Below are 17,407 nucleotides of genomic sequence, written 5' to 3' on the forward strand. Positions count from 1 at the left end.
CCTCCTGAAGCCGGTCTCATATCTCCACCAACTTAGCCGATTCTGATCTTTTCAGGTGTGAGGCTTAAGAAATAGTTTGGACCTGTAGGTAAACTTTACACGCTTCCCAGAGAACTCCTCTAGCGGTGTCAGGGATGTCATTCATCCGTAACAAATTTGAAATTTCTCCTGAGAAAAATCTTTAAAATTGTGTGTTAGATACAGTAATATTGTGGGAGGGAGCCTCCGTTGTCCTGATGAGAAGCTATGATTAGGAAAACATATGTCAATTGAAGTGGGGGCGTGGTCTGAAATGACGATACTATGGTATGTACTGGAGTAGGTCCAGTGTAAAAATCTGTTGTCAATGAGGAAGAAGTCAATTCTTGAATATGTGTGATGAACGTGGGAGAAAAAGGAAAAAGCCCTTACAGATGGATTAGTGGATCTCCGTGGATCACTTAGGTGAAGTTGTTCTGTAAATGTCTTCAGTGCTATTGCAGAATTTGAGATGGTATAGGGTCTGGAGGAAGATCTGTCAAGATCAGGATCTTTAATAAGATTAAAGTCATCTCCCAAGATCAGGTAATGGCTGTCTATGTCGGGGAGAGAAAAAGCGGGTGATGAATCTAACATCATCCCAGACAAGGGCATAAATGCTTGCTTAAATCACCGGGATGTTAAAAAGCCTGCCTGAGACTGCTACAAATCGACCATTAGGGTCTTCGACTGATTTTCAAGGTTCAAATGTTATGCTTTTGCCAATAATAATAGCCGCCCCTCTTGATTGATTTGATAACTTGGAGTGAAATATAAGATTCATCCACGGTCTCCTGATGCGTGAGATATCAGAAGGTTTAATATGGGTTTCTTGAAGGAAAAGTATATCTCTTTTAAGCTGTTGTATGTGTGATAACACCTGACCTCTTTTGACGGCTCCATTGACTCCCTTAACGTTCCATGAGACAAAACGCCCCTGCTTGTAGATGTCATGACGCTACACATGAATCATGACAATTGTGTGACGGATAAGCTGGGGGGGTTGGTGGGTGGTAATAAATAATGAAGCAACAACAAATAATAAACCAAAGGGGGGAAATCGGTACAAAAACGAAAGAAAAACAATGCCCATAAAATAAAATTAACAGTTACCAAATCTCTCTAAGGCTTCCTGTTTTTATAATACAAGCCCCTTCGATCGCAATTCCCATAAATTACAGTGTAGCAGGTGCAGGCATTGATTGTAAACTAAATATTAACATAAAAAAATATCAAAAGTATCATGAAGTGCTACAGTGACTGATTCATTTAATAACAACAATACAAGGAAACTGCTTAAATCAGAGCTGTTTTGATATGTCCTAACATTTTGGAAGACAGTTTTCACCTCTAATAGTCCAAACTGTAACAAACAGAGTGAACCAGAGAGTTAGCTGGATATTGCTTTCCCCGATCGAGCAGGCCCATGCCGGTACGGCTAACCATGACAAACAACGCCCTGTCCGGTCCAAAACAATTACGTGAAACGAGCGAATCGTTGGTGGCCGAACCTGATAGTATGAAAACATTGTCTGAATTCCTACATCAGAAAACCGAACACCAGCGATAATAACAACACTCTTACCGACAGAGCCGGGCCTGATTTGAATGGAGCAACACTAGCTTCAACCGGCTAACTAGCTGCTCTGGCGACCCAAGGCCTGTGCCTCGTGTGGGTGGGTTTTACCATTACTGAGTCCAGTCGAGTTCTAACAAAGGTGATGTCTTCTTCGGCTGATAAGAAACGTCTCTTGTTGCCCTCTTTGTCTGTAATGTGAAGTCTTGCCCGAAACAGCAAAGCCGGTCTTAGGCCCAAGTTGTATAGCTCAGCCATGATGTCGTGGTAGGCTGGACGCTGTTCTACAACATTGGGGCAGTAGTCCTCATAAATTCAATTCGTTCCTTCGTTTTCGGGCTTCTCAGACCACCAGTTCCTTGACTTGATGTCGATGAAAGCACAGAATCAAGGGTCTAGGTCTGTCTCCTGGCCATGGTTTAGCTGCAAGTGTACGGTGAGCCCGGTCCAATTCTGGGGGGGACTGAAGCACTTGGTTGCAGAGTATTTCCACCAGAGCTTCGGAAAAGAAGGTTGTGGGTCTGGGACCTTCAATAGATTCTGGCAACCCGACAATTCTCAGGTTTTTTCTAAGTAAAGCTACGGAAACTACGATTTTACATTTTCCCAGTTCAAGAATGCCTCTTTGTTGAACAATCCTGAATGCCCATGTATTTCCCACTTCATGGCCAAAGTTTGTGGTGCAGGTCTTCTGTTAAATATTGGTCGTATCCAAACCAAATTAACCATGAAGACAACACCAAGGTTATTCTCTCACACTTCAGAGAGCTTCCTCCAGAGCCACTGCATTTTCACCAGCTGATAAATACTTCCTAACAAACTGAAACTGACGTGTAAAAGTTCCCTTTTAATTCTATCTTCTGTACCCCATACTATGGCCAGATTTAGTTATATTTGTTTCACCTGAAATGAGAGCAAGTTTTACTTCAACCCCCTTTTACTCTCTGTGGCCTCTTTCTCATAAAGAGGTTCCTGTAACAAACTAAAGTGGCTGTATGTTCCTCCTGCAGCAAAGCTCTCATATCTGGAAGTTCCTGTGTCAGTTACTCCCAGTGAGATCATTCGACAGAAAGTTGCACCATAACTGGTCAGCTGATCTTGCACCAAAACCTATTAGACTACAAAAATAATACACAAGTCCACAAATACATATGGGCACATTTTGCAGCCACATGCACAATCCAAGTTGCTCCTTCTCTTCAGTGCATTTGTGGTTTGTGCTTTAAGATGCTGCCACACTACTGAACCATGCAGGCTTTTAATAGAGACTCAGTGTCTGAGATGAGGGGAGCAGCCTATAGTCATGTGCTGCGCCTCTGTCAAAGGCATAGGTTCTTTTGCTAGCCACCTTATTAGCAGGGGCTCAGAGGGCCAAGCCAGCCATGACTACATAGTAATGGGCCTCTCTCAAACATCTTTAAGAGGGATCAGTTCAGCACCATGGATTTCTGTCAAGGAACCACGGTTTGCATTATTTTCAAAATCACATTATACATGGAGGATTCTGAAAATGGCTCTATGTAGCTCTATTTTTTTTTTTTTAAACCCATACTCTGCACGCCCATACTTTCACGTAGGCACAAGTATATACACCGAAACAGATGCTTATGCTTACTGTCACTTAATACACCACATGAAGATGTCAGAATTGACACAGGGGCACGGTAGCATTCAAGCCCACACTTTAATTTCTGCCTGCAGCAAATACTTCACTTTCTGGATCGGGGGACAGGATCCAACATTTATGAGAACAGGCATCGAATGCAATGGAAATGGCACACCAGAGAGAGCCCAAAGAACCATCTAACTGTCAGACAATCGGGCTCTCAAAAAATGAGAGGGAAGAAACAAGGAAAAGAGGCAACACCCCCAAAACAAATAGAAAGGCTCTGTAAACTGAAAAGACATAATGAGTAGTGTCTTGAATACCCTCCGCGGACATGTTTGCCTAACATCTCATCTGATTTTAGAACCCCGCAGAGTGCAGATCTCTTTAATTCATCCGCTTATTTGGATTTCAGGCTAGTGCACTGCATAGTATCTTGAACATAACCCACCCGGCCGGACTTGCCCATAGAAGGCTGAGGATAGTGATGTTTGCATTTCTGTGGGAATAGCTCTCCAAACAGCAGCTAAATGGATGAGGATTGTTTGTAGATATACTTGGCATTCTGTGGTCTGAGGGATTGTTGGCACATAATCTAGGTCAAGAAGGCTGTGCCAGTAAGATCAGAGAAGTGTTGTGTTTTAGCTGAATAAGATAGAATCAAGTCATGAGACTTTTTCTTTCTCTCATGCATTGTTCACCAAACCAGCCTCAAGTAACAACTCAGAGTATAAGGAGACATGACATGTGGAAAGCATAAAAAACACACTCCTCATCTGAGGCAGCACTGTATATACAGGTCAAGGATGGATTACATAAGGAAACATGGCTGCCGTGGTGTCGTTTTCACCACAAGTGTTTTTATTTCCCACCATGTGTCTCCCATATAAATTTATCGTCGCGGCCATTTGCCATTTTAATAAATTCACTCGAAGAAGAGAGCATTTCTTACTTCTTAAATTAAACCATACGACAAGAAATATCTATTTCAGAGTGGTTTACATAGATAGATACATGTGACTAAATTCAGGCCAGGTGTGAATGATAGCCTCAGAAGGGGCAGTATATAACCTTTGTGTATCTGTATCTTTATGTGTGTGCGTGAGTGTGTATCTCTTGGAGAGCAAAGGCCGCGAATGAACTCCTAAATCACACTATTGATCAGTCCTTCCTCCCAGACACACGCTGGGATCAAGGGCAGTTAAATGGCCTCTTTGGCGATTCACACTAAATCCATTCAACGCCTCCCCGCTCACCTCCATTACTCCCGCTTTTCCTTCTCCTTTCACCCTTGTCTTCTCATGGCCAATTTACACCATAACCCTTCTGACGACTGCCGCGTACTGTTTTCTAAGTGGACTTAGCTTACAACAGTCGACACTAAAGCCATGTTCAGCAGAAAAGGCAAAAACTCCACTGACAAAGGCACAAACTGTTTTTTTTTTTCTTTTTTCCCATCACTTCACTGATTTGTACTCATAGGTTGACATTGTTATTGGACTAAAAGGGGAATAATATACCATTACCTTTGTCCACAGTCTATAGTTCATAGGAAGGTCGTATTTATCTTTTAAATCCCATTCTTGATGATGTTGGTTTGAGCGTAGAAGCAGAAATAAGTACTTATCTTATTAAGGTATGAATGGAGTATTTTGAAACAGCAAAAACTTAAAGTTAGGCTTAAAAACATGGAAAACTGGAATCAAAGTGTGAACCAAAGGTAACTGGACTTGCCTGAATTTCTTAAAGATACACAGGAAACGCAGGAAAACTGCTTTTGTGTGATCTGCAACTACATCTTCAGCTGGTTTAGCAGTTCTATTGACAACTGTAATGCTGTGTACCTGTCAGTCAAAGGGATATAATGAAGATCATGGTCCTTTAAACAGATGTGTACTGTGTGATTGATGCTAGAGGCCCTTCTTTTTATGATATGGTCACAGTGACAACCGCAAATGCTGCTCCGTGTTGTGCAGATAATGAACGCCTGTATATATGCACCTGCAATTTACTTTGATATTAAGCAGAGGCACATCCACACATGCTATTTGCAAAAAAGGATGGATGAAATGGAAAATAAACAGGAAGTTATACGCTGATTAACTTTACTGTGAGCTTTACTTTACTGTGATCATTGCACCTGTCTAAATGTTCCAAATTCTTCTGACAACAATGTAGTCCTCTTTTAAAACAAAGACAAACAAAAACATGATAAATTATATGTTTATGATAAACAATGTTCAATGTTACCAGTGTTTGTATCATAGTGTCTTTAATACAACACAGTCCTACAGGTTTTCAGTCATTTTGTGACTTGATCTTTCTCCTATTTCTCCCTCTATCTTCAACCTCCATGTTTCGTCTTGCATTTGATTTAGTTCTTCGTCTGTGTACTCTAGTTTAAATAAACCATTAAGCTGTAATGATTTGCAGCCATTTTCGTAACGATCCGTGTGGTAATTTGGTACTGCTTTTAGCTGTTGAGTTTCCAGAAAGTCAGCCCCTAACATGTAAACAAAACGGTGAGCCTGGATAAACATGTCTGTGATAAGGTCAGCCAATAAGCATCCCATACTGGAGATCCCAGCAAAATGGTTGTTCCAGGTAGCTAATTTCTTACAGTCATGTAAAAATCACGTTTCTGGAAAGCTGCAGGAAGGTTGCACTGGTTTCTCTGATATATGTACGCAGTTATTATACTGTTTTGGCTGACTCCTTGTTTCCCTAAATGTCTACAATTGATGTGGTGCGTGCTCAGTTAGAATGGCCATAGAACTACAATAGCCACAATAATGGGAACCATGCCTAGTTTGATAAACTGAAATTATCCTTTCAGTGCTAAAATCCACATTACTTTCCATTTACAATAATTACATAATTATATTATATTGGACCGGATTGTGCGGAAGACCCTGTTGCATGTACGATGACTGATATTGCATTGGGATTTAACATGCTCAGTTTTACTTCTATTACTTTCTATTACTTGTTTACATGCATTTTTAAAGAAAAAAGGCTTTATTACTGCTTGTAACAGTCTTTGTGATTGAGCTTCATATTTTAGGACTGTCTTAATTTATAGTTTCTGAATGGCATTATTTACATGAATCCCTTCTCGATACTTCTGCATCATCAGTGGCCTACTATTGAAACCTCCTGTCCAAGCTAGAAACAGTACAATTACCTGGCTACAAAAGGGCCACATAGGGCTGGACATAGGCCTGGCAGATTACTGGCAGACACCTCATTACTTCAGCAGACTTCAACAATAGGCCTGGGCATTGCTTCTTCTACATCTATCTGTCAAGTGTACGATTAGCCTGTCAAATGGGGACAGTCAGCACCATTAGGCCAACCTTGATAATCAGACCTATTTACTTTTTCCCCTCCTTCACTGTCACAGTCTTTCATTCTGGTAGGAAAAAAAAAACACTCCATTTCTCCATTCTGCCTTGTCGTCCCTCCCACTCCTCCCCTGACGTATTCTCAGACAAAGACAAGTTCAGTTGGTCATTATATTCCTTTGAGAGTCATCAAATACGATATTCCCTCCACTAACCAGGCCAAATTTAATTTTAAAATGTACTTTTATTCAAAGGAGATCTGGATAAAGCAATTACTATTTCACTGGTCTTTGAGATAAATGCAAAGTAAGTTCATTCTACAATTAAAATGAAAAAGGACTAAATTGAAATTCATTTGACATTAGGTATTTCATCATTGGATTAGAGTATGTATTTGCAGATGCAAGAGCTCATCTGAACAGCAAAGGGGACGTGACCAACCAAAGCCTCCTAGGACTCGCTACTCTATCCTCTCTACTCTAACATTGCCTTCATGAATTCAGCTGACAATCTCTTGTCTCCCACCGCACAGCAACTCCACTTTATGTCTGTTATTAGGTCCCACAAGCTGTTATTTTCACGGTTCATCCCAACCACAGAAACAGAAAAATGAAGAAAGCCTCATTTAAATTTTTCACTTGGTCAATACTTGTCCCATGATAGGTGCTTCTGTGTACAAGTCAGAGATCTACAAAAGCATGAAAAACGCTGCAGCAGAAAGGACCATTAAAGACAATATCCTCGACCTGTCATTTCCATTGGCTGGGTTCACATCCCATCACAGGCACAGTTAGAGGATGAGCTCACACACACAAGTACAAACATATAGAGAGTCAGACAAGGAGAGAGAGGGGGGGAACAATAACAGTATGAGGGGGATTTTCATTGGCTGCTCCATCACAGGCAAGTCAGAGAATACATTCACACTCACACAAACATACAGAGAAAGAGAGCAACCTGAAACGTGGCTTAGACAGCAGTTGTCCATGTATCTCATTTAGATTGGTCTCCTCCAGTCTGGCATTGAAGTATTGAATAGTGGACACAGCTCTACCTTGATGGCTGTTACATAACTGTAGAGGTAGTTGAGCATTTCTCTGTCTGTTTTCAATCAAGCCAAGAACAGTGTGACCAAGAAATAGAGGCTTTGTGACTCACAATAAATATCAAGAGTTCAATGGAAGTCAGATATTTAAAAACTGTGGAATACAGCAAGATTAATATATTTTTTTAAATCTAATAATAGGTATCTGTTAGTGTATAAATCTGAGACTTTACACACAGGTTTCAACTGGAGTGTAGCCTTCTGTGAAGTCTTCTTAAACAAAGACAAAAACAACAACACAGTCACAACAAAGAAATGTCTACGAATCAATCATCCTTAAAGCTCCAGATGTGACCCATCAAGAATTTCATAAATTACTTGTGTTGTTTGTAAAGGGATGATTACCTTAACCGATGTTAAAAAGCGAGAATTCTGGAATGCAAACTGGAGCTTTTTCTATCATTGGATTTGAAGTGTAAATAAACTACAAAGGAAAGCGGGATGGTGCATTGAATTGTGCTCGTTCTGCCCCAAAATGTAACACACTGTGTATTGGGTGTGGATGTGAACTCCTTCTCTGTGTTTACAAAGAAGGAAAGCAATTACTTTGATTCAGGGAAGTAAGAGCTAGAAAGGGGGCATGCATGCATACCACACCTAACCTTCCTCCTTCACTCTTCTTGGCATCATTATTCACGGTGGAGCAATGTGAAATCGAAGTAGCCCTGAAGTCTGCTAAGCCATGAAGCATGACTCTCAAATGCACATTTTGCAAGAGGATGCTCTTTTTTGAAAAGAAATGATGAATATTTTTTTTACAATAATAGAGAATTTGCTATCTGAAAGATAAATGGAGTAGAACTACTTAGGCAAGAGAGAAACCGGATTGCTTACCGAGAGGATGGAGAGAAATCAACAATACGAGTCTAGAAAGTTACATGATGACATTGCAGATAGATAAGTATAGACGTCGTCATCATCATCAAATCGCCACACCGTCATTATGATTCACAGCTAGAAATAGCAGGCACTTACCAGCCTGGTTGGTGGTGATGTCTATGGAGACATGCTGCGCTGGGTATGGGCTCTTATTGCTGACGCCATTGACCGCCTGGATCTCAAAGGTGTAGAGGGTGTGTGCCCAGAGGTTGCTGATGAACACCCTGGTGTCCGTCAGTCCCAGCTGTCGAGGAACAAAATCCACGTTGTCGTCGCAGTGGGAGCAGGAGCGCCGGTCGGCCCGGCACTTCTTGCACACTATGTTGTAGACGACATCGTCGCGGCCACCCGTCTCCCTGGGAGAGTGCCATTCCAGGATTACTGAGGTTTCATTCACTATGGAGATCACATTTCTTGGACTGGATGGAACACCTGTGGGCGTACAGGGCAATGCTGTAAGGCAAATGCGTCTAGGGTCTTTCAAGCTGCATTCATTTTATATCAGAATTGTTTTTATCATAAGTAAAACTGTCATCATCCTTAGAGAAAAAATAATGTAGTTCTTGTCAAGATAAAATAAAACAGTTTCATACATTTGGCCTCTCTTAATTTAGTCGGCTTACAGCACTGTAATAAATAAGTGCTGCTGTCTAAGAGCAACTTGTCTTTCTCTTATTTTTCTCCATCTTCAGCACAATTGGAATGCTAGTTTATTCCATTCACACCCAGAGAGATCATGCAGCGAAACGTTTGTGTCTATCAAACATTGGTTATTTAGCAAAATGCAGTGTTGCATGGAGTATTCTTATCCAAGTGGCTCTGGAGATTCACGCTCCCATTCATTCCCCTCATAGCCCGCAGCTGGAGCAAAACCTAAAAAACAATGATATTCAGAAAGAAATCAAGAAATAATACAACTCTTGTTTTGCTTGAGTGGTGGATTAATATTAGGGTACAGAAAAGTGGCGTGTTCAGCCCCCTACAATTGAAGCACAATTCCTTAAGAGTTCAAATCTGTTAAAATGACAGCGTAGAATTCTGTCCCTCCGGCTGCTCAGAGGCAGCTCTTTCTTCTCAGATACCAGACAAAGAAGAAGCTTGCCAAAGCCCTCGGTCGGCACTGCTTAGGTTGAGTGAGGCAGCCCTGCAGAGTTAATCTGGTACCAATTTATCCTCCACCTTTATCATTAAAAGAGAAGTTAAACTGACCCATTTCCTGATCCATGAATACTGTGAAACTCAAAATCCACTCAATTCAAGAGACACTTTGAGGAATTACTCAGCTCTCTAACATACTGTACTTCTCATCCTCTTGTTGTTTATTTTAACCCATGCCAATATATGACAAAAAAAAGGATTACATATAGATTGTTAAGCATATTGCAATGGAGTGCTGCAGTTTTACATTTCTGCGGGAGTAGGACAGATAGTTACCTCAGTCAACACAGACACAATTAATCACTGCTGCTGCAAACCCTAGTGGGATAGACCTGGTGAGTTGGGACAAAGCGATAGAACACACAAGGGTGATGGAACGGCACTGTTACTGCTGCAACCTCGTGTCTGTGCCTTCAAAACAAAAAGGTCAGTGACAGGAAGGGCGTGACCTTCAGAGTTTGGTTATTATGGTCTGGTTGAGAGGACAGCTAGTGCTCCAGATATAGGGTCAAAAGGCACATAATTTGGTCTTTGGATGGTACTAGATGCAGCGTATGTGTGGAGGGAAAATATGGCGAAAAAGGGGAGTGAGGGAGTTGGAAGCACTTTCGCTGTATCCCCTGGGAACTGCACAATAAGCACTTCATATGTTACTCACGCAGCATGTATCCTCTGTATCATCCATCACATGCATGCAGTTGCCCCAAAACTTACATTGCTGGGAAAAAAAAAAAAAATGCACATCTGCTCATGTGGAAAATGCACACACATACCTGAACTATCTGTTTCATCGTATTCATGTCAGCACCGTCTCTATCAATGTATCAATATGACTCTTCGAGAAGAAATTACTGGCAGGCTGAGGTGTGAAGAAGATGTCTCACTCCTTCGTCCCGATTACAACCACACTCCACATATGCAGGGGCGGCACAAGAAATCAGATGTGACTGCCACTTAGCCAGTGATTTGCACACGATTATTGCAGCCTTCGGCTATTTTAATTTGCGTTGGTGTTTAATTTGTTGAGAACTTTACTTACAGGTGTTTAAGCTCGCATTCATTTAGCTATGCCAGTCAAATTTGCTTGTGCTTACAGGCGCAATACATCATTTCTCCAAAGCATCCCCTGACACGTGCTGAATCCCACCACACTAAAAGCTCTGTTTTAATCCCAACAATGAGTGCCAGGTCGTTTGCACGAGAACACGGAGGAGGTATCAATGTACATGTACTTTTCTACAATATGGGCAACTGCATTACACACAAAAGAGGAGAGGAATGTGAATAGGACAGGTGCAGCCTGTCACTTAATTTTTTTTACATTATTTAGACAGATCTGGCAATCACAGTGGCACATTGTGATTGACCTTGTATTGGTGAGATCACGACATCTCGCGATATTACAAACCATCTGGCGTGTAATATGATACTGTCTAACTAAATCCATACGAGGGCAAACTGAAAATGGTCATTGTTGCCAAAAACTGAGTCAAGGAATCACCTTTGTAAGCTGTTTACATGGCTGCATAAACTGACAATTGCCCATAACAATTGTGTTTGTAATTGTATTCTAACATGTCGTGTTTCCTGAATCCCCCCCAACATATAATTTTGCTCACATTATTTCATAATTAAAAATGCATTATACAAATTTAAGTCTGATTATCTCAAGCATACATTTGATTATTAACTGCCAGCGGGCTGATTAGAGAAAACTAAGTTAAGTACGAAACAGCTGAAGTTTTACAAAAATATCAACATCTGGACTTCTCTTTGGTTGCATGCGATGCCTTTCTTGTTATCTTGTATACTACATCTGCTACTTTGTGGACAAAGGTCATATCAAGAGACTGTCCTCTTTTAAAAATTGTCTCTCTAGGTATTTTGTGCCAGCAGCTCATTGCATCTATGTTTTAAAGGAAAGAGATCATATAAATAATAACAATCAGAGAGGTAACAAAGTTCAGATGACATTTATATAATGTGAGTTTTTTCTTATTATGAGGAGGTGGGTTGTGTGGATAGTACGATACAACAGTTTCCAGTTATCAACCGTGACTCGGGATGTTTACTGTTGTCATGACAATGGAGATTGCATTACTTTATGTAAGAAGTAACTTTAATGCACATTGTGATTCAAATAATTGTTTTTACCCAAACCACTATATTTCCCTAACCAAGTGTTTTTTGTGCCTGATTCTTACCAGGAGCGCAAATTTTGGAAAAACTCCTGTGGGGTGTATTGGAGGGTAGTAACAAACGACTGCTGTGGTTGTATAGGTCTGGGGACATGTTGTATTTCAAAATAGACAGAAAACTTTGGCAACAGATGTGCATTATCTCCAGAGTTATTAGTATTCTACCCTGCCACCCATCTCATGTCGTCTACACAATCACAGACTGATACACGTAGCTGTCCTGGTACTGAGAGAGCGCTTTAAGGTGCCACCTGGGCTGTAAAAGATCACAGCCCAATTTTCTCCCTTGGCTGCGAATATAAAGAGTGTCCCATTGGCCGAAATAAAAATGTCTACATATTGTTTACTCATCCCACCCTCGAATGGTCTGGGGCCAGTGCTTCTCTTCTTTCACACTGTTTGTTTGTATGATGTGAAACGGGCCTTGAGGGACCAACAGAAGGTCCCTGTGTGGAGATACGGATCACAGCCAGAGGAGCTGGGAGAGAGAAAGACGGGTTGTGTGGGTTGGTGAGACATGAAATAAAACATGTTATAAGGACTAATGCTGTCTTTTTGAGAGACTGAAGGACTCATAGATAGACTGTGCGGGTTTGTGTTTTAGTGTGTATGTGTGCGCGCAGTGCAGCCCGGGAGATGTGGGTGCGTTCACAACAACTCATTTGAGGAGACAAAATTGCAATACCCTGCAGCTTTTCTTTAGCTGAGTAAAGGATAATCTAGACTACCATTTTACTTTTTACAATAACTCTGAATGTTTCATGGCCATGAGTGCGTGTATTAAGCTTTAGATGTGATATAATTTTTGAACATGTGTCCATTCATGTGCAGGATAGTGTGGAGTATTATGTCTCCTAAACAAGTAGATGGATTAGAGAAGACCAGACAATTACCTTGATTTAGCTAAATTTAATATTGCATTACTGAGAGAGGAAACTGGCCTGCTGACGGCAGAGCTGTGGGAAACACCCTCAACTGACTCTATAGGCGAAGTAAGAAAAAAAATGTAGGAGAAAGGAGCTGAATATTGATGCACTTTGATGGCGCACTCTCTTTTCTCTTTGAAAAAGTAAATGGAGAGACGAGAGGCAGTGAATAGAAGAGCAAAGAAAAAAAAAAAACTAAATGGGATGATGAGGGGAATGGAAAAACAGATAATCTCATCCCCTTTGGTCAGGAATTTTGATGAGTTTTGTTTGTGTTACAAGGCATAGACATAGTTTGACAGGGTACAAGGAGGCTTTCAGGGGACAGGCCACAGATATGAGTAGTGAGTGAGAGCCACATGATTCAGAGCCAATGTGGTGCAGATCAGGAATGTAGACATTCATCAGAACCATGCTATTTTTCCTCTCATTCCCTGTATTTATGTTGATTCGATAACATTTCAAACATTTTCCTCATGAACTGGTTTGCAGCTGGCAATGGGAGTTTCCAAGATAGAAAAATGCATACACACCATTATATTTATTAATTCATTTATTTACATAAAGTTGTACTATGCCTCGCTGAGACTTTCATATCATGTGTTACCGTGGGCTATGTGTCGAACCTCCCTGGACAGCTTTTATATTTTCAGTTCAGACTACACGTTCAAATGTACATGTTCAAATCGTGGGATTTTTTTTTTCTTTTTAATCTTTTCCATTAGTTCTTTTTTTCCCCATCAGCCCCTTCCCTTATCCACTATTCCTCACACCAGGATGCTCTATCATTGCTTCCCTATTCTCCCCTATGGACCAATAAGCACTGGTTTCACCGCTTGACTCCCCTCAGTTACCACTCAGCTTGTCATTCTCCTCCTCTCCGTCACACCTTGAGAGAAACCCACCGGCCCAGCATGTTGGAGCTGGCTGACCTCCCCCTGCTAAACCATTCTCATAGGTACACATACATTTTTTTTTTTACACATGCACACCCATGAGGAAGTGGATGTACGTCAGGAGGGACCAGCAGGCGGATGGAGTGAAATGCAAACCACTGTCCCAAAAGTCCCCACTAGGCTGGTTAGACAGCAGCTGGGAGGAGTGGGCTTGACACTGCAAGACGGAAGACTTGTGGTGTTCCTGCCCTCAGGCATAGAAAGGAGTCAGCATAAGACAGAATATTGGGATAAAGAAGGGGCGGGAGGTGGTGGGGTAGTCTGAAGTGCATGCCAGGCTTGGCATATTCATATCCCTGAAGGAAAAGGGTGGATGAGTAAAGCGTGAGGCCCCCTGCTGACAGAGCCAGGCACTGGACAATCCATCAGCAAGCTAATCAGACCGATCTGGAGCATACAATGACCTGGGCCTCTGACGATGGCAAGACGCGCTTAAGCTACTGCGTCTACGATACAGACTGGCCTGATTTAAGCTACTCTAGCAGTGCTCTTATCAGGACCCCCAGTATTATAGAGATTCTTACGAGGATGATCTCACCCCCCCCCCCCCCCCCCCCCCCCCCTTGCTGAGATCTAGGGCACCCGGAGCAGCAAGCTAGACTGCTACTGTATATTTCAGCCTTCAGAGAAAGCTTTGAATGTGCTGTTGCTAAAGAAGTCTGTTAACACAAATTAAAGAGCAACTGAAGTTGGTTTAAGATGATGATGATGCTAAAAAAGACAGTTAAAAACAAAATTATCAGTAAGGCATTTAAAATACATGCATGGGAAATAAAATCAAGTCACACAGACTTGAGTTACAGTCTGTTGTGGTGAATGTTATACCTCAGATTGGACTGTGTAATTGTGATTTAATGGTAGGAAATTGTTCATTTTCTAACTCCTGAATACGTGTATAACTGGATACAAGGATGTGCTATCAAAAAAAACATAAACTAGTCTAGCCCAAGCATTCAGGTACAGAGAGGATTTTAGTTGAGCACAAAACGAAGGAAGGGTGTGGAACGGACCAAAAAATAAGTGAATTGACAGAGAAGATAAGACTAGAAAGATTGAAAATGGAAAAAAGCAGCAGGCTGCATTTGGAAATGGAACATAGACTAGAGGGATCTGTTCAAAATAATCAGTGGGGAGCTGTTGTGGAGATTGCTTGGGGAAAATGCAAGGCCTCTAGATAGAGGCAGATTCTATAGCTGATGGAACATTCCCTAATTCACCAGAGAGCTAAGCAGCGTGCCATGGGAGGGCAGAGAAAACGCAAGGTGAAAGAGGGGTGTCATCCACTGAGAACAAGGAAAGCCTAAAGGTGTGGATGGCTACACTTGGGAAGCATTCAAAGACAGACAGCCACGGTGCACTGGGGTTCCTCTGCAGCTTTAAGGCACTCATTCAAAGTTCTAAAAAGAGGTGCAATATATACTTGATTTAGCTGTGAAGGCTAACTAACAGATAAGGAAAGTGGTCCTGAGCCCCTTCCTGTGGCCAATTAACCAGGTCCATGTGAATACATCAGGACTAAATTAATATATAACCCCACCAATAAGGCCTCCAGGCCAGCTGTTTGAGGAGAACAAACCATTAAGACCCTCCCCAGTGGCAGTGAAGGAAAAGAGGTAAACAAACTTTTTGGGGTCTAACGGCGCTCTCCTTCTCTGTAACTGTGCATCAGCAGGGACGACAGGAAGGCTTAGCATATTGCTTTTACATCATATTAAGATAACTATGATGCTGTGAGAGGCCTTATTGGATCTCCAGCGGATAACGGCAGGACAGTGTCGAAGCTTCACAGCATCTGCCTGAGTAATTAGGACTTCAGGGGATGATTCCAGACAGAAAGAAAGAACAACAGCAGAAAATAGATAGAGGAAGATAGGCAGAGAACAAGATAACTGAGGGGAAATAGAGAAAAAGCTCATTGGCACAGTGATGGAGACGTCAGTGTTGAAACCCTGCTATGTGATTATTATGAGCAGACTGTGAAGACAACTAGGGCTTTGGATACATGCTTATTTAAATTCCGCTACATGTGCTGCTTTGATGACAGTGAGAAAAAGAAAGAGGAGTGAGGAAATATAATGGTGTATGTGCATGAGGAGTCTATTCAATATTAATGTCACGTATACATTTACACTATAATGGGTAATGCATACATGGATATGCCTATTACAGGTCCATGTCCTCCAAAAATGGTATTATGTGACAGGGTGTTTGCAATGTCATTTACAGTAGACTTACTGGTGCAGGGTTCATCTGGCTGATCGGCGTCCCCACGGTAGTAGCCATTGCGGCAAACACAGATGGTGGCAGCCTCAGCTGTGGAGCGGCTGTTAGGAGGGCACTGTAGACAAAGACCTGGACCTTGGGTTGACTTGAAGGTACCCGGTGGGCATGCTGTAACAAGAGAAAAACGCAGTCAGAAAAGGAATGAAAAGAAAAATACACGAGCCAAGCAACAGACATGAGTTGAGCATCTGGGTGTATCTGCTAGAATGGAGAGGAAAGAATCCAACCTGAAACAAACTAGTTTTGGGTAGTTTTATGTCAAACACATAACCAACCTAACAACAAACATTGTAATTTTTGCACATTGTTCTCATATGGATCAAACAAATGAGACATTGTATGTTAATGAGTGAGTTTTAGAAGTTAGGAGCTACTTTTATAACTTTTGGACATAGCCAGGCTGTTTACCTCTGTTTCCATTCTTTATGTTGAGATAGACTAAACAGGTCCTGGACGTGCGTATTTGAGAGCGGGAGGACATGCTCCAATGAAAGTCAAGTTTTTAATCTTGTTGACATGTCAATGTGGTGTTGTATTACACGTAAGACATATTACGAGTGAAATCAGCAGTCAATGCCACGGTTCGGCATTTTTACTTTTTTTTTTTACTGGAACTACAGTGTATCACTGACGTTCTCAAAAACACAGACTTAGACCACCAGCGTTTCATACGTTACATGCCTAAGTAACCTTCTCATCTAAATCTTGGCAAGAAAGAGAAAGACAATGTTTTCCAAAATGTCAGTCTCTTGCTTTAATACTGAGTCGACACTAATGTAAGTTATTTTATTTTTGCTTAAGCAGTAACAGTATCAATACTTTTAGTGTATTAGTATTCATAGTTTGTGGAGGTTGTCATGATGTTTCAAAGTCCTAAATTCTAAAGGCCATGGTGGAGGACAAAGATTATTGTGGCTGATATCACTGCACCTAAGTGCAGGCAATAACCGGATCCATTTACCCTCATATCCCAAAAGAATACAAAGCTGAAGAGTTTCTGCACCGTGTGGAAGGATTTATTGACTATAATAACTATGATAAATGTATAATATTTTAACAGGCTTACTGATGGAGGAGGAAGATGTGTTGTGGCTGCACTCCAAAGGGGGGAGGGGTTATACATTTATAGGGAAAAGATTCCACAGGCTAGACTGTTCACTTGTACTTGTGTAAAAATAAAAGTTTTATTCCTTTTTAATAACAATCGAGCGGTATGTATAAATAAAAAAATGCTGATGAAATTATTATATGATAGAAAGTATATCATTTAAAAATGTTTCAGTCATCTGCAGAGAAGGGCAGTTTATCAAAATGAGGAGCCATTGGTTAAGTTTTCAGATATTAAAAGCAATGGAAAC

The 17,407-nt window shown here is 41.3% G+C and overlaps 1 protein-coding gene across 3 annotated transcripts in view; it reads right to left on the bottom strand.

Annotated features, from left to right (window-relative positions):
* LOC138202907 (ephrin type-B receptor 1-B) overlaps nucleotides 1–17,407 on the bottom strand; it is a 156,592-nt gene that overhangs the window by 51,225 nt on the left and 87,960 nt on the right. For 2 of the 3 annotated variants that reach the window (XM_069157267.1, XM_069157266.1), the window contains exons 4-5: nucleotides 16,002–16,157; nucleotides 8,625–8,960 (exon numbers count right to left, since the gene is read on the bottom strand). In XM_069157267.1, the coding sequence (XP_069013368.1) occupies nucleotides 8,625–8,960; nucleotides 16,002–16,157 (492 nt within the window). The remainder of the gene's footprint in view (nucleotides 1–8,624; nucleotides 8,961–16,001; nucleotides 16,158–17,407) is intronic. The other variant, XM_069157268.1, reaches the window with a different exon arrangement.

The sequence above is a fragment of the Embiotoca jacksoni genome, unplaced genomic scaffold, assembly GCF_022577435.1.
Source record: "Embiotoca jacksoni isolate LCO1_2020_lvr unplaced genomic scaffold, fEmbJac1.0.p SCAF_22, whole genome shotgun sequence".
In the NCBI taxonomy this organism is placed as follows: Eukaryota; Metazoa; Chordata; class Actinopteri; family Embiotocidae; genus Embiotoca; species Embiotoca jacksoni.